This window comes from Stegostoma tigrinum, chromosome 1 (assembly GCF_030684315.1).
Source record: "Stegostoma tigrinum isolate sSteTig4 chromosome 1, sSteTig4.hap1, whole genome shotgun sequence".
Lineage (NCBI taxonomy): Eukaryota > Metazoa > Chordata > Chondrichthyes > Orectolobiformes > Stegostomatidae > Stegostoma > Stegostoma tigrinum.
In genome coordinates this window covers 187,676,834-187,700,920 of record NC_081354.1, presented here as the reverse complement: position 1 = coordinate 187,700,920, position 24,087 = coordinate 187,676,834, and the positions used below count along the sequence as shown (strand labels likewise).

The 24,087-nt window shown below is 49.4% G+C and overlaps 1 protein-coding gene across 9 annotated transcripts in view; it reads right to left on the bottom strand.

The window, feature by feature from the left end:
* The window catches only part of LOC125455654 (shootin-1-like), a 45,516-nt gene that overhangs the window by 8,413 nt on the left and 13,016 nt on the right, over nucleotides 1-24,087 (bottom strand). For 7 of the 9 annotated variants that reach the window (XR_009446792.1, XR_009446789.1, XM_059651652.1 and 4 more), the window contains 10 exons: nucleotides 22,719-22,813; nucleotides 21,663-21,819; nucleotides 18,912-19,009; nucleotides 16,485-16,566; nucleotides 13,716-13,810; nucleotides 12,493-12,639; nucleotides 9,990-10,143; nucleotides 6,361-6,493; nucleotides 5,717-5,781; nucleotides 3,814-3,914 (listed from right to left, as the gene is read on the bottom strand). Coding sequence is in view for 7 of the 9 variants with exons in the window: in XM_059651652.1 (XP_059507635.1) it covers nucleotides 3,814-3,914; nucleotides 5,717-5,781; nucleotides 6,361-6,493; nucleotides 9,990-10,143; nucleotides 12,493-12,639; nucleotides 13,716-13,810; nucleotides 16,485-16,566; nucleotides 18,912-19,009; nucleotides 21,663-21,819; nucleotides 22,719-22,813 (1,127 nt within the window). In the remaining 2 variants the exon portion in view is untranslated. The remainder of the gene's footprint in view (nucleotides 1-3,813; nucleotides 3,915-5,716; nucleotides 5,782-6,360; nucleotides 6,494-9,989; nucleotides 10,144-12,492; nucleotides 12,640-13,715; nucleotides 13,811-16,484; nucleotides 16,567-18,911; nucleotides 19,010-21,662; nucleotides 21,820-22,718; nucleotides 22,814-24,087) is intronic. The other 2 variants (XM_059651664.1, XM_059651663.1) reach the window with 1 other exon arrangement.

Sequence of the window (24,087 nt, the reverse complement as noted above, 5' to 3'; positions counted from 1 at the left end):
GCAGTAATAGAGGGCAAGTGCAGGATGTTCCAGTGGGGAAGAATCTAGGCAATAGTGATCATAATATAAGGTTCAAAGTAGCAACATAAGGGAAAAAATAAGAGGGTTCAATAATAAAGGGATTCAGAATTCTCTGCTGGTAATAAGGGGGAGGCAATGGCCTCGTGGTATTATCACTGGACCATTAACCCAGACAACGTTCCAGAGACCCATGTTTGAATCCCACCATGGCAGATTGTGGAATTTGAATCCAATAAAATATCTGGAATTAAGAATCTAATGATGACCATGAATCCATTGTCGATTGTTGGGAAAAACCCATCTGGTTCACTAATGTCCTTTAGGGAAGGAAACTGCCATCCTTACCTGGTCTGGCTGACATGTGACTCCAGACCCACAGCAACGTGGTTGACTGCGCTCTGGGCAACAAATGCTTCCTAGCCAGTGATAAAAGACAGATTGGTAAAGTAATTAAGAAAGTGTATGGGATACTTGGCTTAGAAATAAAGGCATGGGCTACAACAGCAGGAAAGCCACATCAAACCTTCACATAGCACCTCAGCTGGTGTACGGTGGACGATTTTGGGGACAGCACTTTAGGAAGAATGTCAAAGTCTTGGAGATAGCTCAGTGATTAGTGGTAAGGCCACAAAACTAGTCACTTAGAGACCTTGGGTATTTTTTCTTATAATGCTCTCATGGGATTTGGTGTTGTTGGCTAGACCAGACTGTCTCTGCCCTTCAGAAAGTGGGGGTGAGCTGCCTGCTTGAACCATGTTAATAAAGTGTGGAGCTGGATGAACACAGCAGGCCCAGCAGCATTTCAGGAGCACAAAAGCTGACGTTTCGGGCCTAGACCCATCAGAGAGGGGGATGGGGTGAGGGTTCTGGAATAAATAGGGAGAGAGGGGGAGGCAGACCGAAGATGGAGAGAAAAGAAGATAGGTGGAGAGGAGAGTATAGGTGGGGAGGTAGGGAGGGGATAGGTCAGTCCAGGGAAGACGGACAGGTCAAGGGGGTCGGATGAGGTTAGTAAGTAGGAAATGGAGGTGTGGCTTGGAGTGGGAGGAAGGGATGGGTGAGAGGAAGAACAGGTTAGGGAGGCAGAGACAGGCTGGACTGGTTTTGGGATGCAGTGGGAGGAGGGGATGAGCTGGGCTGGTTGTGTGGTGCAGTGGGGGAAGGGGACGAACTGGGCTGGTTTTGGGAAGCGGTGGGGGGGGGAGGGGAGATTTTGAAGCTGGCGAAGTCCACATTGATACCATTGGGCTGCACTGTTCCCAAGCGGAATATGAGTTGCTGTTCCTGCAACCTTCGGGTGTCATCATTATGGCACTGCAGGAGGCCCATGATGGACATGTCGTCTAAAGAATGGGAGGGGGAGTGGAAATGGTTCACGACTAGGAGGTGCAGTTGTTTATTGCGAACCGAACGGAGGTGTTCTGCAAAGCGGTCCCCAAGCCTCCGCTTGGTTTCCCCAATGTAGAGGAAGCCACACCGGGTACAATGGATGCAGTATACCACATTGGCAGATGTGCAGGTGAACCTCTGCTTAATATGGAAAGTCATCTTGGGGCCTGGGATAGGGGTGAGGGAGGAGGTGTGGGGGCAAGTGTAGCACTTCCTGTGGTTGCAGGGGAAGGTGCCGGATGTGGTGGGGTTGGAGGGCAGTGTGGAGCGAACAAGGGAGTCACGGAGAGAGTGGTCTCTCCGGAAAGCAGACAAGGATGGGGTCCCCACCATTGTCTGCTTTCCCAAGAGACCACTCTCTCCGTGACTCCCTTGTTCGCTCCACACTGCCCTCCAACCCCACCACACCCGGCACCTTCCCCTGCAACCACAGGAAGTGCTACACTTGCCCCCACACCTCCTCCCTCACCCCTATCCCAGGTCCCAAGATGACTTTCCATATTAAGCAGAGGTTCACCTGCACATCTGCCAATGTGGTATACTGCATCCATTGTACCCGGTGTGGCTTCCTCTACATTGGGGAAACCAAGCGGAGGCTTGGGGACCGCTTTGCAGAACACCTCCGTTCGGTTCGCAATAAACAACTGCACCTCCTAGTCGTGAACCATTTCCACTCCCCCTCCCATTCTTTAGACGACATGTCCATCATGGGCCTCCTGCAGTGCCATAATGATGACACCCGAAGGTTGCAGGAACAGCAACTCATATTCCGCTTGGGAACCCTGCAGCCCAATGGTATCAATGTGGACTTCCCCAGCTTCAAAATCTCCCCTTCCCCCACCGCATCCCAAAACCAGCCTAGTTCGTCCCCTCCCCCCACTGCACCACACAACCAGCCCAGCTCTTCCCCTCCACCCAATGCATCCCAAAACCAGTCCAACCTGTCTCTGCCTCCCTAACCTGTTCTTCCTCTCACCCATCCCTTCCTCCCACCCCAAGCCGCACCCCCATCTACCTACTAACCTCATCCCACCTCCTTGACGTGTCCATCTTCCCTGGGCTGACCTATCTGCCTCCTACCTCCCCACTTATACTCTCCTCTCCACTTATCTTCTTTTCTCTCCATCTTCGGTCCGCCTCCCCCTCTCTCCCTATTTATTCCAGAACCCTCACCCCATCCCCCTCTCTGATGAAGGGTCTAGGCCCGAAACGTCAGCTTTTGTGCTCCTGAGATGCTGCTGGGCCTGCTGTGTTCATCCAGCCTCACATTTTATTATCTTGGATTCTCCAGCATCTGCAGTTCCCATTATCACTGATACAGTTTGTTGATGTGTTTGTTTCATTTCTCCAAACTCCCCCCAGATTCAGGCAGAGTTCTACAAGAGTGGAAACTAGCTCATGTAACTCATTCACCAGGACGTTGCCTGGTTTGGGGGGGTGGGGTGTGTGGTATTAGCTATAAAGGAGAGATTGGACAAACCTGACTTGTCTTCACTGAACATTGAACGCTGAGGGACCACCTGATAAGATGTTTACAAAATTTTGAGAGGCACAGATAGAATGGTTAGTCAGAGGCTTTTTCCCCAGGGGAGTGGTTGTAGATGGTAAGCATTCTGCCTGGAGGTCAGTGCTGAGTGGTGTCAGTGCTGAGGGGAATGTTGGTTAGGTTATTTTATTTCTGGATTAGGATTATTCCATGGCACAACATCGTGGGCCAGAGGGCCTGTACTGAACATAGAACATAGAAAAGTACAGCACAATACAGGCCCTTCGGCCCACGATGTTGTGCAGTGGAATAATCCTAATCCAAAAATAAAATAACCTAACCTACATTCCCCTCACTTCACTGCTGTCCATGTGCATGTCCAGCAATCACTTAAATGTCACTAATGACTCCGCTTCCACGACTGCCACTGGTAAACTATTCCATGCGCTCACAACTCTCTGGGTGAAGAAACTCCCTCTGACGTTCCCTCCTAACACCTTAAAACTATGACCCCTCGTGGCGGTCAATCCTGCCCTGGGGAAAAGTCTGTGCTGTACTTTTCTATGTTCTATATTCTATGTTCTGCAAGAGGCTCGGTGTGTGGGGTCATGGAGAGGGTTAGCGTGTCAGGCCAATTTCAAAGAAACGCAATGGCCTGAATAAACATGGCTGCAAGATTAGAAACCAGAAGAACTGCAGATGCTGCAAATCAGGAACGAAGACAGGTAAGAGAAAACTCAGAGTTACCGTTTCGGGTCAAGTGACCCTTTATTCCGAGGAAGGGCCACTTGACCCGAAACGTTTACTCTGAATTTCTTCTTCACAGACGCTGCCAGACCTGCTGAGCTTTTTGCAGCAGCTTCTGTTTTTGTTTCTGGCTGTAAGGGTTTGCTGATTTGACCCCTGCATCATCGTACCTCCATCTTCCTTTTGGTGGGTTTCAGGATGACACCAGTTTTGATCCTCTCCATCATCTCATTCACAGCTTTCACCTTGAGATCATTGAGGCTGACTGAGTCTGGAAAGAGTGAAGAGAGATCAGGGCAATGTTTTGACCAATCAGAGTCAACCTGATTGAAATTTTAAACCATGCGTGGATGTTAACTGTCAATCACCGGTAACTGGTGCATGCTCAACGGCAGCATCTCTGCCAATCAGCACACTCCTCTCACGGTTTCCCCCTCAAATTGGTATTCTTACAAATTGTTCTGATGATAAGCTATGACAGAATGTGCGTTTTGTCAGCGATACTGAAGAGAAAAGAGAGGGAGGTTCTGGTTAATTAATGGTTGAAGTTGGCTTGCATTATATTAACTCAAGATTTTGCTTGAATTTAAATGCACTTCTCAAGACCTCATGTTGTCTGAAAATTTTACAGCTTCTGAGGGTTTTGGAACTGGGGCTATCATTGTGATGCAGGTAACATGGCAGCTAAATTGTGCACAGCAAGATCCCACAAATGGCAATGCATAAATGGCCAGATCACCTACTTTTCTTTTAGCGAGGTTGTTGGGCGATAAGCGTTAGCCAAGGATAATGTCCCTGCTCTTACTTGGAATAATATCATGAAGTCTATAATGCTTACCCAGAAGCAATATCTCTAATGGTGCAGCACGCCTTCACTATTCGACCAGAGTATCAGCAAGGCCTAGGATCCTGTAGCTTCTGGACAGGGACCTTCGATATTGGAGCTGACCCCATGTACAGGAACGTGGTTTGGACTGTGAGTGTTGACAGGAATTCACTGCACCAGGCCAAACTCACCACCTCACCCTCCTTCTTTACAATGGCCCCAGAAAATCTCATGGGCCAGGCTTTGGGTCACCTGTCCCTAGGGTCTCCTGATGAGATTTGACGTCATATTTTGTGTCATGAAGCACTTGATAATGGAAGACTTAACATTCTTTTTCTTGAGAATGTGCATCGTCACAGTTAGCCCAGCGATAGACCAGTCAGTGGTTAAATGGGGCTCAGCTTCAATGTTCCTGTGTGGGACACTCCTGAACAATGTGGGTCTGTGCTTTGAATGACCCCCAGCTGTAGCTTGGATGGACTTGGTGACCTCACTGATGTCAGGTAGCCTTGACCAATCCAGAAAGGGTTTAAACGAACCCATGGTTGCAACAGGAGATCAGAGCCAGGCAGATGGGCAGGGGGTGAGAGGATGGCTTCTTCTCATCATTGTCAACATGGAGCAATAACCGACTGATAGTGGGGACTGGTGGGGGACGGCAGTCCTGGGGGCCATGGGAGCCAAGTTGATCAAGTTGCACTGTTTGGACTGGGGAGACTGGAATTGTACTGGGCTATAGATGACAACGTCAGAGGGCCTTACAGCTTAGTATCCCTGTTTAGTATTGGACTATTTACTGAGGAGCTAGGTGTGGGTCTCAGTTTTTTAAAATTTCTCCTTGTCTGTGCATAACCATTCTGTTAACTGTGATAGCAAGATGACAGGGTGGGAACTGTCCTTTCAGGGTGGCTACATAAATGCAGATTGTCGTTCTTTATATATTGCTGTCACAGCCTGGAATGGCTGGTAGGAGTCTGGATCTTGGGTAGATGTCTCCATATATCCCAGGGTTTGGCCCTGTGACACTCAAGATCCTAAAATCCTAACACAGGGCCCAAGGACCATTGTGCCCAGGAATCGGAGACCACCCCCAACCCCTTGAGATCAGTAAGCCCCCTGATCCATTACATACATTATCCAGCTGATAAAATGCCCATTCAGTCACGTTGGGGGCTCTGTGGAACCCCAATAAATATGCCCCCCAAGTGCGGGGAATTAGTTGCCCCTGTGACACTGGATTCGCTCACCTTGTGTGTTCGGCCCATCCCCTGTCGGATTCTTTTGCCTTCTCTTCAGTAACTCGGCCAATGGGCTGTTGGGGGTGGGGGGTGGGGTGCGAACACAATCTCATCAGGAAAACATACACTTCACCAGAAACTTGGTCAACAGTGGCCTCTCCTGAGAAAGGAGGCTGGAGCAGGAGAGCAGGCTGGGAACAGGAGGGTCAAAGTGCGCGAACGGCAGCCAGAGAAATGGTGGGGAGGGGCATGGGAAGGAGAGGGATGTGACGGATGGGGAGGGACAAGTGAGGGGGGCATGAGGGAGGAGAATGGAGGGGGAAGTGAGCTGGGAGTGAGAGAGGTGGGCATGAAGGAGGTGAGAATGAGGGGAGGGTGATGGGAGAGCCAGAGTGAGGAACGCGGACAGGCAAGGAGCAGGAGAGTGAGGCAGTGCGAGAACGAGGAGAGGGACAGATACTGGGTGTGGTGGAATTGAGGGGGCAGTGGGAGATAAGAGGGTGAGGGTTGAGAAGGGGGATGAATGTTGGGGGGGGGGTGATTGAGCTGAGGAGGATGGTGAGTTGAGAGAGGCTGAGGAGGGAGAGTGGGAAGTAGAGGACGCGAGGTTTGTGAGCTGGGTCTGGAAGGGCCTGTAGATCGCTGGTGCTTACTTAGCTGGAGATTCACGTGGAAGAGGCGGTGGTAGAGGTGGGGGTGGGGGTGGAGGTGGAGGCACAGGATGTCTCATCGCTTCCTCCATCACTGATCCCTCTGCTGATGTAAGCTTCTCCTGAAGATCCTTCACTGGAAGCAAAGAAACATAAATGAAGGTACATTTCAGGCCCGATTCAGTGACACTGGAGCAGAGGATGGAATTTCACCCGTTTCAGACTATCACATACCGTGAGTAAAATGACTCCACTCGAACCATATTGTAAATGATCTGAAGTTGTGGGAAAGGCCTGCTGTTCAAATCACTCAAGTCTTTGTAAAGTTTATCCTGTGGCTTCCGAAGTCATGTTTTGATTAATAAAATGTGAAGGTGACAGGGTGGTGGTAATATTGTTGGCCCAGTAATCCAGTGAGCCAAACTAATTGCAGCTGGGACCATTTGAACTTGTTGACGGTGTGTTAATAATCTCAGGTACAAGTTTCATAGAATCCCTACAGCGTGGAAACAGGCCAAGCAGCCCATCAAGTCGACACAACTCTTCTGAGGGCATCCCACCCAGATCCATCCCATTACCTTGTATTTTCTGTGTCTAATCCAACTATTCCACACATCCCTGAACACTACGGGCAATTTAGCATGGCCAATCCACCTAGCCGGCACATCTTTGGACTGTGGGAGGAAAACGGAGCACCCGGAGGAAACCCACGCAGACACGGGGAGAATGTGCAAACTCCACACAGACAGTCACCTGAGGGTGGAATCGAACCCAGGTCCCTGGCACTGTGAGGCTGCAGTGCTAACCACTGAGCCACTGTGCCGCCACATGGCATCAGGATAATTCACAAGAAATACAAAGGGAAAGAGAAGGCAATGTTTAGACTGCATGAGTGGAGACCAGTTATCGAGCAACGGGTAGAGGATGAAACATGTGTCTGATGACTGATAGTTAACTGACACAATTTACTTACATTTTAAAGCAGGCAGGTTAATTCTGATTGGTCAAGACATTGCCTTGAGAAATGAACCAGGGTCTCTGATTTTATTGAGTTGAAACAGATGCGTTCTGTGTGCGTGTTCTCTCAGTCCTCAAAATCGCAACAACATACTACTGAGATAATAAAATGTGAGGCTGGATGAACACAGCAGGCCAAGCAGCATCTCAGGAGCACAAAAGCTGACGTTTCGGGCCTAGACCCTTCATCAGAGAGGGGGATGGGGTGAGGGTTCTGGAATAAATAGGGAGAGAGGGGGAGGCGGACCGAAGATGGAGAGAAAAGAAGATAGGTGGAGAGAGTGTAGGTGGGGAGGTAGGGAGGGGATAGGTCAGTCCAGGGAAGACGGACAGGTCAAGGAGGTGGGATGAGGTTAGTAGGTAGGAGATGGGGGTGCGGCTTGAGGTGGGAGGAAGGGATGGGTGAGAGGAAGAACCGGTTAGGGAGGCAGAGACAGGTTGGACTGGTTTTGGGATGCAGTGGGGGGGAGGGGACGAACTGGGCTGGTTTAGGGATGCAGTAGGGGAAGGGGAGATTTTGAAACTGGTGAAGTCCACATTGATACCATTAGGCTGCAGGGTTCCCAGGCGGAATATGAGTTCGTCCCCTCCCCCCACTGCACCACACAACTAGCCCAGCTCTTCCCCCCCACCCACTGCATCCCAAAACCAGTCCAACCTGTCTCTGCCTCCCTAACCTGTTCTTCCTCTCACCCATCCCTTCCTCCCACCCCAAGCCACACCCCCATCTACCTGCTAACCTCATCCCACCTCCTTGACCTGTCCGTCTTCCCTGGACTGACCTATCCCCTCCCTACCTCCCCACCTACACTCTCTCCACCTATCTTCTTTTCTCTCCATCTTCGGTCCGCCTCCCCCTCTCTCCCTATTTATTCCAGAACCCACACCCCATCCCCCTCTCTGATGAAGGGTCTAGGCCCGAAACATCAGCTTTTGTGCTCCTGAGATGCTGCTTGGGCTGCTGTGTTCATCCAGCCTCACATTTTATTATCTTGGAATTCTCCAGCATCTGCAGTTCCCATTATCTCTGATACTACTGAGATAACAAGGTGTAGAGCTGGATGAACACAGCAGGCCAAGCAGCAGGTGAGGAACAGGAAAGCTGACGTTTCGGGCCTAGGCCCTTCTTCTGCTCCTCTGATGCTGCTTGGCCTGCTGTGTTCATCCAGCTCTACACTTTGTTATCTCAGATTCTCCAGCATCGGCAGTTCCTACTCTCTCTGCAACATACTACTCCCTGGCTGTAAAGTGATTGAGGGTGCTTTGAAGTCACGCAAGTTGTCATACAGAAGCAAACTCTTTCCTTCCATTTCCAAGTTCATACCCACTCTACGCAGATGCTCCTTCAGAGCCACAGTCACCTCCAGCCATGATATTTCCAATTTCCAAACATCACAATTCCCTGTATCTCACCCAGGTGCACCTTGCCGGCCTCTCTGCACCCACCTCGAAAACACACTCATCTACCCCTCCCCACCTTAGCCTTGTTCATCCCCACAGACCCACCACCACACTGTTCCTCTGCTTCACATATAACTGGCTCCTCAGTAAATATCCCAACAGGAAAGCATACACCAAGCTCAGAGATAATTAGCTTCTCGCACTGTTCCCCATCGTTTCACAGCTCCAAAACTCTCAATTCAAACTACGCTGTCAGTTTAAACCCTTGAGAGCCAGGCACGGGGTTAGATACAGAGTAAAGCTCCCTCTACACTGTCCCCATCAAACACTCCTAGCACAGGGACAGCACGGGGTTAGATACAGAGTAAAGCTCCCTCCACACTATCCCCCATCAAACACTCCCAGCACAGGGACAGCACAGGGGTAGATACAGAGTAAAGCTCTCTATACTCTGTCCCCATTAAACACTCCCAGGGCAGGGACAGCACGGGGTTAGATGCAGAGTAAAGCTCCCTCCACACTGTCCCCCATCAAACACTCCCAGCACAGGGACAGCACAGGGGTAGATACAGAGTAAAGCTCTCTATACTCTGTCCCCATCAAACACTCCCAGGGCAGGGACAGCACGGGGTTAGATACAGAGTAAAGCTCCCTCCACACTGTCCCCCATCAAACACTCCCAGCACAGGGACAGCACAGGGGTAAATACAGAGTAAAGCTCTCTATACTCTGTCCCCATCAAACACTCCCAGGGCAGGGACAGCACGGGGTTAGATACAGAGTAAAGCTCCCTCCACACTGTCCCCCATCAAACACTCCCAGCACAGGGACAGCACAGGGGTAGATACAGAGTAAAGCTCTCTATACTCTGTCCCCATCAAACACTCCCAGGGCAGGGACAGCACGGGGTTAGATACAGAGTAAAGCTCTCTATACTCTGTCCCCATCAAACACTCCCAGCACAGGGACAGCACAGGGTTAGATCCAGAGTAAAGCTCCCTCTACACTGTCCCCATCAAACACTCCCAGGGCAGGGGACAGCATGGGGTTAGATACAGAGTAAAGCTCTCTATACTCTGTCCCCATCAAACACTCCCAGGGCAGGGGACAGCATGGGGTTAGATACAGAGTAAAGCTCCCTCTACACTGTCCCCATCAAACACTCCCAGCACAGGCGTGTGCTCTATCCAGAATGGTATGGACAATGTTCTGACCTTGTGACTCCAGTTCCGTGCTCCTTCTCTCGGCCTCCTTGAGTTTCGTTGCCATCTCCTCTTTCTCATCCTCCGCTAAGCACAGCAGCATCTGAAGCCGCTCAGTTTCCTGCTTGGAATTCGATTCTTCAATCTGTTTCTGCAGCTCATTGACCTGTCATTAAAGGTGAATCAGGCATTTTGTTCTGTATATAGGGAGGCAGTGAGGCTGTCGCTCAGCCAGGCTCACTCTATCCGTACAGGGAGCCCCCCTTCCCATGGGGAAACACTCGCAATCTCATCGCACGGTCTTCAATTTCATCTGCACCTTATCTGTCTGTACAACCAACGCTGCAAGTGACTTCCGGAATAAGCATTTATATAGCACCTGTCGCATCCTTAGGGCAATTTAAAATGCAGGGATACAGGTGTCAGTGGCTAGACCACATTCCTAATTGTCCAGAGGGCAGAAACGAGCCAACCACATTGCTGTGGGCCTGGAGTCACATGTAGCCCAGACCAGGTAAGGATGGCAGTTTCCTTCCCTAAAGGGCATTAGTGAACCAGATGGGTTTTTCTCTGCAATTGGAGGATTGCACGCTCACTGTTAATGAGGCGAGAATTAGATTCCAAATTTAAATAATGCACTTAATATTCAACAGCTGCTGAGGGCTGTCATGGTGCTGCGGTAGTGTCCCTGTCTCTGATAGAGCAGTGGGGAGACTGAGGAGGGAGTGGTGGGTTTTCAGGGAGAGACTGAGAGGGGCTCAGGGAGAGAAACTGAGAGGGGGTTAGGGAGAGAGACTAAGAGGGGCCAGAGAGCGAGGGAGACGGTCGGGGGAGATCAGGGAGAGACTGAGGGAGTCAGGGAGAGACTGAGAGCGGCTCAGGGAGACAAACTGAGAGGGGGTCAAGGAGAGTGACTGGGAGGGTAGCCAGGGAGAAAGACTGGGGGGCGGTTAGGGAGTGAGGCTGAGGGGCAGTTAGGGAGAGAGGCTGAGGGGTGTCAGAGAGCGAGAGAGACAGTAGGGAGATTCTGGAGAGTCTGAGGGGGATCAGGAAGAGAGAGATCCTGGGGGAAGGGTCAGGGAGAGACTGAGAGGGGGTTAGGGAGAGAGACTGAGGGGGTTTTAGGGAGAGAGATTGAGGGGGGTCAGGGAGACAGATGGAGGGGGGCTCAGAGAGTGAGGGAGATGGGGGGGAGATCAGGGAGAGACTGAGGGGTATCAGGGAGAGAGAGAGATGCTGGGGGAAGGGTCAGGGAGAGACTGAAGGGTGTTAGAGAGAGGGGGGAGACTGGGGGGGTATCAGGGAGAGACTGAGAGGCTGTCAGAGCAAATGGGAGACTGAGGGGTGTCAGGGAGAGACTGAGAGTGGGGCAGGGAGAGAGACTGAGGGGGGCATCAGGGAGAGACTGAGAGGGGGCAGGGAGAGACTGAGGGGGGCGTCAGGGAGAGACTGAGAGGGGGCAGGGAGAGAGACTGAGGGGGGTGTCAGGGAGAGAGACTGAGAGGGGGGTGTCAGGGAGAGAGACTGAGAGGGGGGCAGGGAGAGAGACTGAGAGGGGCGTCAGGGAGAGACTGAGAGGGGGGCAGGGAGAGAGACTGAGAGGGGTGTCAGGGAGAGACTGAGAGTGGGGCAGGGAGAGAGACTGAGAAGGGGGCAGGGAGAGAGACTGAGAGGGGCGTCAGGGAGAGAGACTGAGAGGGGTGTCTGGGAGAGACTGAGAGGGGACAGGGAGAGAGACTGAGAGGGGGGCAGGTAGAGAGACTGAGAGGGGCGTCAGGGAGAGACTGAGAGGGGGTCAGGGAGAGAGACTGAGAGGGGACAGGGAGAGAGACTGAGAGGGGGGCAGGTAGAGAGACTGAGAGGGGGTCAGGGAGAGAGACTGAGAGGGGCGTCAGGGAGAGACTGAGAGGGGGTCAGGGAGAGAGACTGAGAGGGGACAGGGAGAGAGACTGAGAGGGGGACAGGGAGAGAGACTGAGAGGGGGTCAGGGAGAGAGACTGAGAGGGGCGTCAGGGAGAGACTGAGAGGGGGTCAGGGAGAGAGACTGAGAGGGGGTCAGGGAGAGAGACTGAGAGGGGGTCAGGGAGAGAGACTGAGAGGGGGTCAGGGAGAGAGACTGAGAGGGGGGCAGGTAGAGAGACTGAGAGGGGGTCAGGTAGAGAGACTGAGAGGGGCGTCAGGGAGAGACTGAGAGGGGCGTCAGGGAGAGACTGAGAGGGGGTCAGGGAGAGAGACTGAGAGGGGGGCAGGTAGAGAGACTGAGAGGGGGTCAGGGAGAGACTGATGTGGGGGTTAAGGGGAGACATTTTGTATTGATCTGCTGAATTGCTGACTGGGCTAGCACTTATTGCGCCCGTCCCTAGTTGCCCTTGAGAAGGTGGTGGGCAGTCCATGTGCTATAGGCAGCCCCATAGTACCCTTAGGGAGGGAATTCCAGGACTGAGATGGGGGTCGGTGAAGAGAGACCCCCATTCCTAACCCCTGTGAGCTGCAACCCCATCCTGACATGACTGACCTGCTGCTGGTGTTTGAACTTTTCTTCCTCCAAGGCCTTTGTAACGTTGGCCACCTCTTCCAGGGCTTTGAGAAGTGGCATGCTTGGACTTGTGTTTTCCAGCAGGATTATACTTTGCCGAGTGGCTTCCTGCTTCTTCACCCGCATCTGTAACTCGGGACGAGGGACAGAGAGAGGGAGTGAGAGAGTGAAAGGTGGGGTTTGAGAGGAAATAATCTCCCTTTAAAAGAAACACAGCCTTTTTAAAACAAGAGCAGTCCAGTGTCCTGACTCTGCCTCCTGTCCCTCTCCATTCCCACGCTGCATATAGCCCAGCTTTTGCTGGTCTCTCTTTTGGAGTGGGATGAATAATACAATTGACCTCATTGTCAACATTCTTCCAGCCACCATCAGTTCTGAGGAAGGGTCACTGGACCCAAAACGTTAACTGGGACTTTAGTTCTTCACAGATGCTGCCAGACCTGCTGAGCTTTTCCAGCAACTTCTGTTTTTGTTCCTGATTTACAGCATCCATGGTTCTTTTGGTTTTTATTTTGTTATGTAAAATAGCTTCTCCTGGGGAAGGGAGGCAGTATTGGACTATTAGGAAATAGGAGGTTAGTTTAGAAGTTCTAGACAATAACTGTATGGTTACACTTTTGTGTGTTACTTCCTGTTGGAAATATTTGAAGCTGAGAAAGTCTAAGCTCAGTTCCACAAAAGCTCCAGGAAGAGAATGTCATATTCTCAAGATGCCGAAGTTAAATTAAATACCACAGTTAAAGTAAGCATGATAAATGTGAAAGAGAAAGTAATCCCCTCTGGTGTGAGCAGTGTATAGGTGTGCATTGGGATTAATGGGATTGTAATTTACTGCACATTTCAAATTCATTAAATTTGTGTTAGATGTAAGCTGTTTAGTTCATTCCATTTTGTCTTCATTTCTTTAAATAAAAACATACAGTTTAATTTTTAAAATTGTTGAATCTGCAGCATTACTCACCAATGTTTCAGTGAAAGACCATCCCATTAAAGCCAAAACCAATCTATCAAGCCAGATTTCAGTCTTTAGATTTCATTGCTGACTGGTCTACGAATGACATCAGCTGGGATTATTCCAATAGCTTGGTATGCAATGAAAACAGATGGCAATTCCACACTGACTGCATCGCATGTTACTCTCCTTCCTCTTGATTGCGCTTCATTCTAATCCCCCCGCTGCCTCACACTTCCCACTCACTGACCTGATGGGCGTAGCTCTCTGCCTGCTTTCGAAGGTCCTGCTCCAGCTGCAGATGTTGCCTGAGGTCCTCGTATTCGCGGGTCACCAACGAGGAGACTGCGGTGAGATTATTTGTACAAACATCAGGTTTGTTCCTGTTGGGGCAGGGGGAGGCATCTCATTTTGGGGAGGGGATATGGTGGTGTGCAGGGGAATGGAGAACAATGTGTGTTTGCCCTCAGAGGGGGTACATTTACCCTTAGCAGCGATACTTCTATTGCCCCTCATTACATCAAAAACTGGGAAGTGGGTAACATGATATTGAAAGATCCAACAAATACTTATCGCAACTTATTATCATTATAAACATTGCAGGCTCAGTCACATCTATGTCTGCACTAATATTAAATTAATTGTGTGCTGTGTGACTCAAGTTAAGACGGTGTCTGGGAGCTTCAGCTCTTTAGGCCACATGCTATGGTACAGAGATAGTAGGAAATGCCGATGCTGGAGAATCTGAGATAACTAGGTGTGGAGCTGGATGAACACAGCAGGCCAAGCAGCATCAGAGGAGCAGGAAGGTTGACGTTTCAGGCCTAAACCCTTCCTCATGAAAAAGAATCTGAAGACGGGTCTAGACCCGAAATGTCAGCTTTCCTGCTCCTCTGATGCTGCTTGACCTGCTGTGTTCATCCAGCTCCACACCATGTTATCTGCACAGAAATTGCACAATAACTTCCCAAAGAAACCCAGTCCCTCTGGCAGCGTCTGTGGAGTGGAAACGCTAGTGCCGTCTCACTTGGAATATTGCATGCAGTTCTGGTCACTCCATTACAGGAAGGATGTGGAAGCATTGGAAAAGGTGCATTTACCAGGAGGAGATTTACCAGGATGTTGCCTGGTCTGGAGTGAAGGCCTTATGAGGAAAGGCTGAGGGACTTGGGTCTGTTGTCATTGGAGAGAAGGAGGCTAAGAGGGGATTTAATAGAGACATACAAGATGGTCAGAGGATTAGATAGGGTGGACAGTGAGAGCCTTTTTCCGAGGATGATGACGACAGCTTGTACAAGGGGGACATAGCTACATATTGAGGGGTGATAGATTTAAGACAGATGTGAGAGGCAGGTTCTTTACTCAGAGAGTGGTAAGGGCGTGGAACACCCTGCCTGCCAATGTAGTTAACTCAGCCACATTAGGGGCATTTAAACAGTCCTTGGGTAAGCATATGGATCATGATGGGATAGTGTAGGGGGAGGGGCTTAGATTAGTTCAAAGGTCAGCGCAGCATCGAGGGCCGAAGGGCCTGTTCTGCACAGTATTGTTCTATGTTCTATGTTCTACGTTCTACGTTCTATGTTTCACGTCCAGTCCCAAAGAAGCGTCGCTGGGCCCAAAACATTCACTCCGTTTTCCCTCCACAGAATACTGCATGACCTACTGAGCTTCTCCAGCACTTTCTGTCTTTGTTTCAGATCTTCATCATCTACAGTTCTTTATTTGCACGTGACCTTCCTGCGCTTCCTTCGGAAGAACAAGCTTCGTTCTCTCTGAACTTCAACACTTTGATGAAGAAATGCCGCCAGTCCATTCTTACAAAGCGAACAGTTTCCCCTTTCACCCTTGTTATACTCCATCCCGCTCGCCGAACCCATTCTACAGCATCTCTGTGACCTTCCCACAGCGCACCCTTTCTGCCAAGTATCAAGGTGAGGAGAATGAAACAGAAGGAAAGAAAGAAAGAAAGAGAGAGAGAGAAATCAAAAAAGCGAAAGAAAGTAAGACAAAGAGAGAGAGGGAGAGAGACAAAGAAAGGAAGGAAGGGAGAGAGGGAGGGAGGGAGGAAGAAAGAAAGGAAAGAAGGAAGGAATGGAGGGAGGGAGGAAGGAAGAAAGGAAGAAAGAAAGGAAGGAAGGAAGGAAGGAAGGGAGGGCAAGAGGAAGGAAGAAAGGAAGAAAGAAAGGAAGGAAGGAAGGAAGGGAGGAAGAAAGGAAGGAAGGAGGTAAGGAAGGGAGGGAGGGAGGGATGTAGGAAGGGAGGAAGTAAGAAAGGAAGGAAAAAAGGAAGGAAGGAAGGCGTAAGGGAGGGAGGAAGAACAGAGCTGTTATCCGTGTGGTAAAGTTTACACAAGCAGGCAGGCCATGTTGGAGCTGTGTCGGCCTTCTGGTTAGGCCACGTCCGGAGTATGGTGTGCAGTTCTGTCCACGGCCCTGTGGCGAGGATATGATTGTATTGGAGGGGGTAGGAAGGAGATTCACCAGGGTGTGGTCTGGGATGGAACAGTTTACTAATGAGGAGCGGCCGGATTAGGTCAGGTTTTCTCTGGAGCAGAGAATGACCTGATTGAGGTATGTAAGATTATGCAGGACATGGACAGGATGGACTGGAAGCAGCTATTCCCCTGAGTTGAAGGGTCTATAATAAATGGGCATAATCCAGAAGTGAAACGCAGGAGATTTAGAGGGGAGCTGAGGAAACCCTTTTCACCCAGAGGGTGGTGGGGGTCTGGAATGCACTGCTTGGGAGGGGTGAATTGAGGCAGGAAAGCTCAGAACCTTTGAAAAAGTACTTGGATGGGTATTTGAAGCCTCACAACTTTCCAGCCAAGTGCTGGATGAGCATAGACTTGGTGGTACAGACTCGATGGGCTGAAGGGTGTGTGCTGACAATTCAATGATTTAGACAGACTGACGGAGATTGAGGTGGGGATGTTGGCCGCAGTTACACAAACTGACATCAAGCCAGTCAATGATGGAGAGCAGCTTCCCGCAGTGAATAGAGTATAAACTGTTACCTTCACTGAACCGTTGTAAACTCTTGTTCTGTTTCTCCAGAGCTTCCTGCAGACCCATCTTCTCAGACTGCTCCTTCCTCACCTACCATGACGCATTTAACAACCAATCAGAATAGACCTTTACACAAAATACCAGTGGAACTCCGTTGAACAAGAGTAAGTCATTGCTCAAGTATCACAGCACAGATCTACAGCACAGGCAGAATGGGCCAAATGGCCTCCTCTGTAATGCTGCGTAATGCTGTCTCCTGATTGGGTGGTGATCTCCACGAAGTGACCCACAGTAAGCTACCACAAAAACATAACTCGGAGGGAATTGGATTCCTCCAGCAGCCTTCAGCACATCCAGGGATTCCAGGGCACTTTGCCTTACTGCCTGACTCATGGCCTAACTGCAACAGGGTCAACGAGGTTAAAGAGATAGACACGTGGCTGAAAGGTAGGTGTGGGACAGACGGGTTTGAACTCAGCGCAATGTGCACCAGTACTGGGGGAGGAGGAAGCTGCACCAAGGTACAGGTGACTGCTCTGTGGACACAAGTTCAAACCCCATTGGTAACAGTTACGTTGAATTCATAAATCTGGAGCTCGTCTGAGTGAGACAGACTATGATACTGTCATTAATACCCAGCACATTCGCTGCTGTCCTTCAGGAAAAGAAGGAAATCAGACCTACAGGTGACTCCAGACACGCTGCAACGTGGCAGAATCTCAACTGCCACCTGAAAACTGATTGGATGCTCAGCCGTGGCAGGGATTGCTACATTCCCTTTAAATAATTAGTTCTTACAAGGTACAGTGCGAGTGAGTGGGAAGGGATTTGTGTCCAAAGGGATTGTGTAGAGTGAGAGTGGGTGGGAAGGGATTTGTATCCATTGGGATTGTGTAGAGTGGGAGTGAATGGGAAGGGGTTTGTGTCCATTGGGATGGTATAGAGTGAGACTGAATGGGAAGGGGTTTGGGTCCATTCGGAGTGTGTAGAGTGGGAGTGAATGGGAAGGGGTTTGTGTCCATTGGGATGGTATAGAGTGGGAGCGACTGGGAAGGGGTTTCGGTCCATTGGGATTGTGTACAATGAGAGTGAATGGGAAGGGGTTTGTGTCCATTGGGATTGTGTGCAGGGGGAATGAATGGGAAGGGATTTGTGTCCATTGTGATTGTGTAGAGTGAGACTGAATGGGAAGGGGTTTGTGTCCATTGGGAGTGCATAGAGTGGGAGTGAATGAGAAGGGGATTGGGTCCATTGGGATTGTGTAGAGTGGGAGTGAATGGGAAGGGGTTTTGGTCCATTGGGATTGTATAGAGTGGGAGTGAATGGGAAGGGGTTTGTGTCCATTGGGATGGTGTAGAGTGGGAGTGAATGGGAAGGGGTTTTGGTCCATTGGGATTGTGTAGAGTGGGAGTGAATGGGAAGGGGTTTGTGTCCATTGGGAGTGGGTAGAGTGGGTGTGAATGGGAAGAGATTTGTGTCCATTGGGATTGTGTAGAGTGGGAGTGAATGGGAAGGGGTTTGTGTCCATTGGGGTTGTGTAAAGTGTGAGTGAATGGGAAGCGGTTTGTGTCCATTGGGATTGTGTACAGTGAGACTGAATGGGAAGGGGTTTGTGTCCATTGGGATTGTGTAGAATGGGTGTCAATGGGAAGGGGTTTGTGTCCATTGGGATTGTGTGCAGTGGGAATGAATGGTAAGGGGTTTGTGTCCATTGGGATTGTGTAGAGTGGGAGTGAATGGGAAGGGGTTTGTGTCCATTGGGATTGTGTAGAGTGGGAGTGAATGGGATGGGGTTTGTGTCCATTGGGATTGTGTACAGTGAGAGTGAATGGGAAGGGGTTTGTGTCCATTGGGATTGTGTAGAGTGGGAGTGAATGGGAAGGGTTTTGTGTCCATTGGGATTGTATAGATTGGGAGTGAATAGGAAGGGGTCTGTGTGCATTGGGATTGTGTACAGTGGGGGTGAATGTGACGAGGTTTGTGTCCATTGGGATTGTGTAGAGTGGGAGTGAGTGGGAAGGGACCGGTGTGCATTGGGCTTGTGTAGAGTTGGGGTGAATGGGAAGGGTTTTGGGTCCATTGGGATTGGGTACAGTGGTGGTGAATGGGAAGAGGTTTGTGTCCATTGGGATTGTGTAGGCTGGGGGTGAATGGAAAGGGTTTTGGATCCATTGGGATTGAGTGGTATTGGGAGTGAATGGGAAAGGGTTTGGATCCATTGGGATTGTGTAGAGTGGGGGTGAATGGGAAGGGGTCTGTGTCCATTGGGAATTTAAGGAATGGGCATGAACTTCGGAATGAGATGGGGTTATTAGAATGAGAATAGCTCCCAGTCTGATCTCAGCTTCCGTGACATCACTGTGACATGATGAGACAGACCCTGATGCAGTCACTCGTGTCTGGTTCAGTTGAGATTCAGTCCTGCAAACACTTACTTGTTGTGTTAATGCCACCAGTTGGCTCTCCAGCTGCTGTACCTTGTTGGCCAGTTGTTTCTTTTCCTCCATGAGGTGAGATATTGTTTCCTGAAATTCTGATGGTGCGGTAAGAGCTTGGTTAGTGAAGGTGTAAGCAACATTGACACCACAGTGTGGCTTCAGAACCTCAGACATCATTATAGAACCATTCAAGTACTGACTCCACTGCAGTTCCCTCCTGAGGATAAGAAATAGGAATGCGAGTAGGCCATTCGGCCCTTCAAACCTGCTCTGCCTTTGGGAGTCTATGCAAGCAAATCTTCAGCATGGAGTGTTTATAAATACTGGAGAGGAACCCCACTTGGCAAGTCCAAAAGTTGGTACAGATCCTCGATTTGCCAGGACCAGGCAGTGGTGCTGGAACGTCAAACAAGGGCTGATTGTCATTGGAACATTTTAGTGCAACCAACTTGAGAGGACAATTTGCCACCATCTGCATTGCTGTGGGTCTGGAGTCACGTGTAGACCAGGCCAGGTAAGGATAGCCAGATAAGCACCAGGTCTTTCCCTGAAGGCCGCTATTGAACCAGATTTTTTTTAAATGACAGCCTGGTAGTTACTCATTGTTGCGTTTCTCTTTACTCCAGGTTTATTTAAATAACGGTACATTAATCCTCTGTCTCCTGTGGAGATCACCAGGCTCTGAGGGCTGGCCACTGCCCAGTAATATAAACACCACCATGGCACACACCCTCATCTTCTTCCCCGTTATTATCACACTTCTAAACGGACCTCTCATACATTAGAGTTTGCTCTGCACCTTCTCTCTGGCTGTAACACTATGTTCCCTTACCCTGACGTACTTACTAAGGTAGGATTTGTCTGGATAGTAGACAAAACAATACTTTTCACTGTATCTCAGTACACGTGACAATCATAAATCAAATCAAAACACACACACGCATGTGCACTCTCACTCACACACACATTCACACTCACGGTCACACACACATGCATACTCACTCTCACTCAGAAATACACACACAGGCACACTAGCTCTCACTCATACACACGTGCACACTCTCTCTCACTTAGACACACACCCACACAACACATACAAGCAATCTCACACACACTCATGTACTTACACACACACAAACGTTCTTACTCACACACACAAATGTACTTTCACTCACTGCCACACGCATACACTCAGTCTCACTCAGACACACACACACAACAGACACACACTTACACACACACACACTCACACACACACATACATGCACACACACACACATGTACACACACACAAATACGTGCACCTCACACAAATTCACACACACATATATTTATACACACACACATACGAACACACACATATATATAAACGCATACACATACACACACAAAGACTCACATACATACATACATGCTCCCATACACACACATATATACATGCAGACACACACACACACACACTCACATGCATACACACAACAGACACATACATAGGCACACAATTACACACACAAATACACACACCTCACACACACACTCACACACACATGTATACACACACACATTCACCATACACACACACACACACACACACACACACACACACACACACGCACACCCACACATACACACACACACACACATGCACGCCCACACATACACACACACACTCACAGACACTCACACACACACTCTCTCACACACACACACACACACACACACACACACGCGCACACATTCACACACACACAGACACACACTTGTGCTCACACACAAATACACACACCTCACACAAATTCACACATACACATACATTTACACACACACACTCACACACCCACATGCACCCACATTCTCACACACACACACATACACACACACACACAGACACTCACACACACACCCACATACACAGGCATTCACATACACACAGACACACACTCACAGAGCCTCATACACACACACACATATATACACACACTCACACATACACACACAAATAAATGTACACACACACACACACACACACACACACAGACACACATACACACACACACACTTACACACAGACACATATACATACACACATACACACATACACACTTACACACACACATAAATGCACACACCTCACACACACACATACATGTACACACACACATACATGTACAAACACATTATCACACACACATTCACACACACACACACACACTTGTGCTCACACACAAATACACACACCTCACACAAATTCACTCACACATACATTTACACACACACACACAAGCACACTCACACACCCACCCACACACTCATTCACACACACATATTCACACAAACACATACATTCCCGCACACACATTCACACACACATAGACACAAACACCCATATATACACACACGACAGACACACACACACACGTAGACACAGACTTTCACACAACACAAATACGCACACCTCACACACATACATGTACACACACACATTCATGTGCACATACACACTCACACAAACACATTCACACACATACATATCCACACACTTTTACAAACACGCATATATACACACATTCTCACACACGTGCACATACACATACACACACTCGCAGACACACAAACACACACTGACAGACATGCACACACATACACACTCACCCACACACATGTACACACGCTCACACACACACACACACACACGGAACGTGCTGCTGTGTTTGCCCTGTGTAAACAGTGAGTGGGTTTCTGTGTCACCTTGGAGCTGCAGCAGTTCCTGTGAGCTGGGCTCAGTGATGGGGTCACATGTTTCTTCGTAGTTGAGGCCTAGCTGTGTGATGTCTGTGGGTAGATGGTCCCAGACCGGCTGCAGAGCAAGGCTCAGATGCTGCAGTTTCTGGTTCTCCTTGGTCAGCTGTAGGAAGGAGAGAAAGAAAGCAGAGAGATCTCTTGCTGTCCTGCATTCATCCTTTAATCATTCAGGGGAAGAGGGTGTCACTGGCCAGGCAGCATTTATTGCCCCATCCCTAATTGCCCAGAGGGCAGTTCAGAGTCAACCACATTGCTGTGGGTCTGGAGTCACATGTAGGCCAGACCAGGTAAGGATGGCAGTTTACTTCCCTAAAGGACATCAGTGAACCAGATGGGTTTTTCCAACAATGGGTTTACGGTGTCTCAGTGGTTAGCACTGCTGCCTCACAGTGCCAGGGAACTGGGTTCGATTCCACCCTCGGGTGTCTGTCTGTGTGGAGTTTGCACATTCTCCCTGTATCTGCATGGGTTTCCTCCGGGTTCCTCCCACAGTCCAAAGATGCGCAGATTCGGATGGATTGGCCGTGCTAAATTACCCATAATGTTCAGGGATGTGCAGGCTGGGTAAATTAGCAAGGTTTCGGAGATAGGATAGGGGGACGGGTCTGGATGGGATATTCTTCGGAGGGTCAGTGTGGACTTGTTTAGCTGAACAGCCGTTTTCCACTCTGTAGGGGCTCTATGGATTAGATTCTTAATTCTACATTTTTAAAAATTGGATTCAAATTCCACCATCTGCTGTGATGGGATTCAAACCCAGGCCCCGAGAACTTTAACTGGGTCTCTGGGTTAACAGTCCAGCAACAATACCACTCGGCCATCACATCCAGTTTAATTTAACTTCTTGTCTATTCTATGCCTTGATCAGTCAAGTTAACGTTTGATAACTATCTCCTGCTAGCTTTGAAGCTAACTGTATTAACAGTGCACCTTTTATCTACACTGCCTGTTTCAGAATTGTGCGGTCTAACTTCTGCTGCCCCTCCTCATCCCAAAGTGCACCTTAACAGCGAATACTTCTGCATTCTCATGGCAAGCTTTTTCTATCTCCAGCTGTGTCTCCAGCTCTTCCAGCTGTGTGATAATATCCATGGTGGCTGGAAAAGACAGGAAAACACGTTAGGAAGTAAACTGTGTTGGATTTATACCAGACTGAGCAGGTTACATTGCGAGAGGAGAATTCTTCTGAGTAGTTTAAAGTTCATTCAGGGTTTGTGTGTGTGTGTGTGCGCGTGTGTATGAGTGCGTGTGTCTGTGTGTGAGTGTGTCTGTGTGTGAGTGTGTATGTGTGTGCGCGCGTGTGTGTGTGTGTGTGTGTGTGTGTGTGTGTGTGTGTGTGTGTGTGTGTGTGTCACTCACGGGTCAACATTTATTGCCCTGAGGGCAGTTCAGAGTCAACCACATTCCTGTGGGTCTGGAGTCACATGTAGACCAGGCCAGGTAAGGATGGCCGTTTCATTCCCAAAAGGCCATTAGTGAACCAGATGGGCTTTTACAAGTTTAGACTAGTTTTTTATTGAGTTCAAATTTCATCACTTACCAAAGTGGGATTTGAACCCATGCCCCCGAACCTGGATTTATGGATTACTAATCCAACGTGTTACCACCGGCTAGATTAAACACTGAGGACTGATTGAGATGTTTTCAATTTTCTTTGCACCCATGTTCAGGTTGGGAGAGTGTCCTGGGAAAGGCTGGTATTTATTGGTTTTTCTCAGCTAATGCCCAGCCTTCATCTCAGGCCACCTCACCAACTTGGAGGGTCCTTGTCCCACCATCAGCCAACTCAGGGTGAAGCCAATGGTGTTTGCCCTGGCCTCATGCTGGGTGCTGTGGCCACAGACCTTCCACACGGTTTAATTGTGATTGGCTCACAGCCCCTCGGACACCTCGGAGGTGTGACATGATTGGCCACTGGCTCTGATGACTGGGAGACAGCCACTGGCAGCTGTGATCTCTGGAGAGGTGGCAGTTTGGAAGAGAATTGGAATAGGTGAAGACCTGTAAAAGTCCAGAGACAGGGGATCATTCACTTTTTCAGCCCCCTGCCTTCCTCTGCATGGAGTGCGGTGGGTCCTGAGTCAAACCGAGAAATATTTAACGCAGACTGTCATTCCATCAGACTGAAGGCTGGGGAAGGAGTTACTCTGCAGCTTTCCTATTGAGCCAGTGCTTTATTCCAGCTGATTGGTTCACTCGTGCACTTTTGTTGAGAAACCCTGGGTCCACAGTCACAGAAACATAGAAACTAGGAGCAGGCACAGGCCATTTGGCCCTTTGATTCTGCTCCACCATTCACTACGATTGTGTCTAGTCGCAACTCCTTCTCCGGGTCCAAACTTTCTCCTAATACCCTTTGATCCTTTTAACC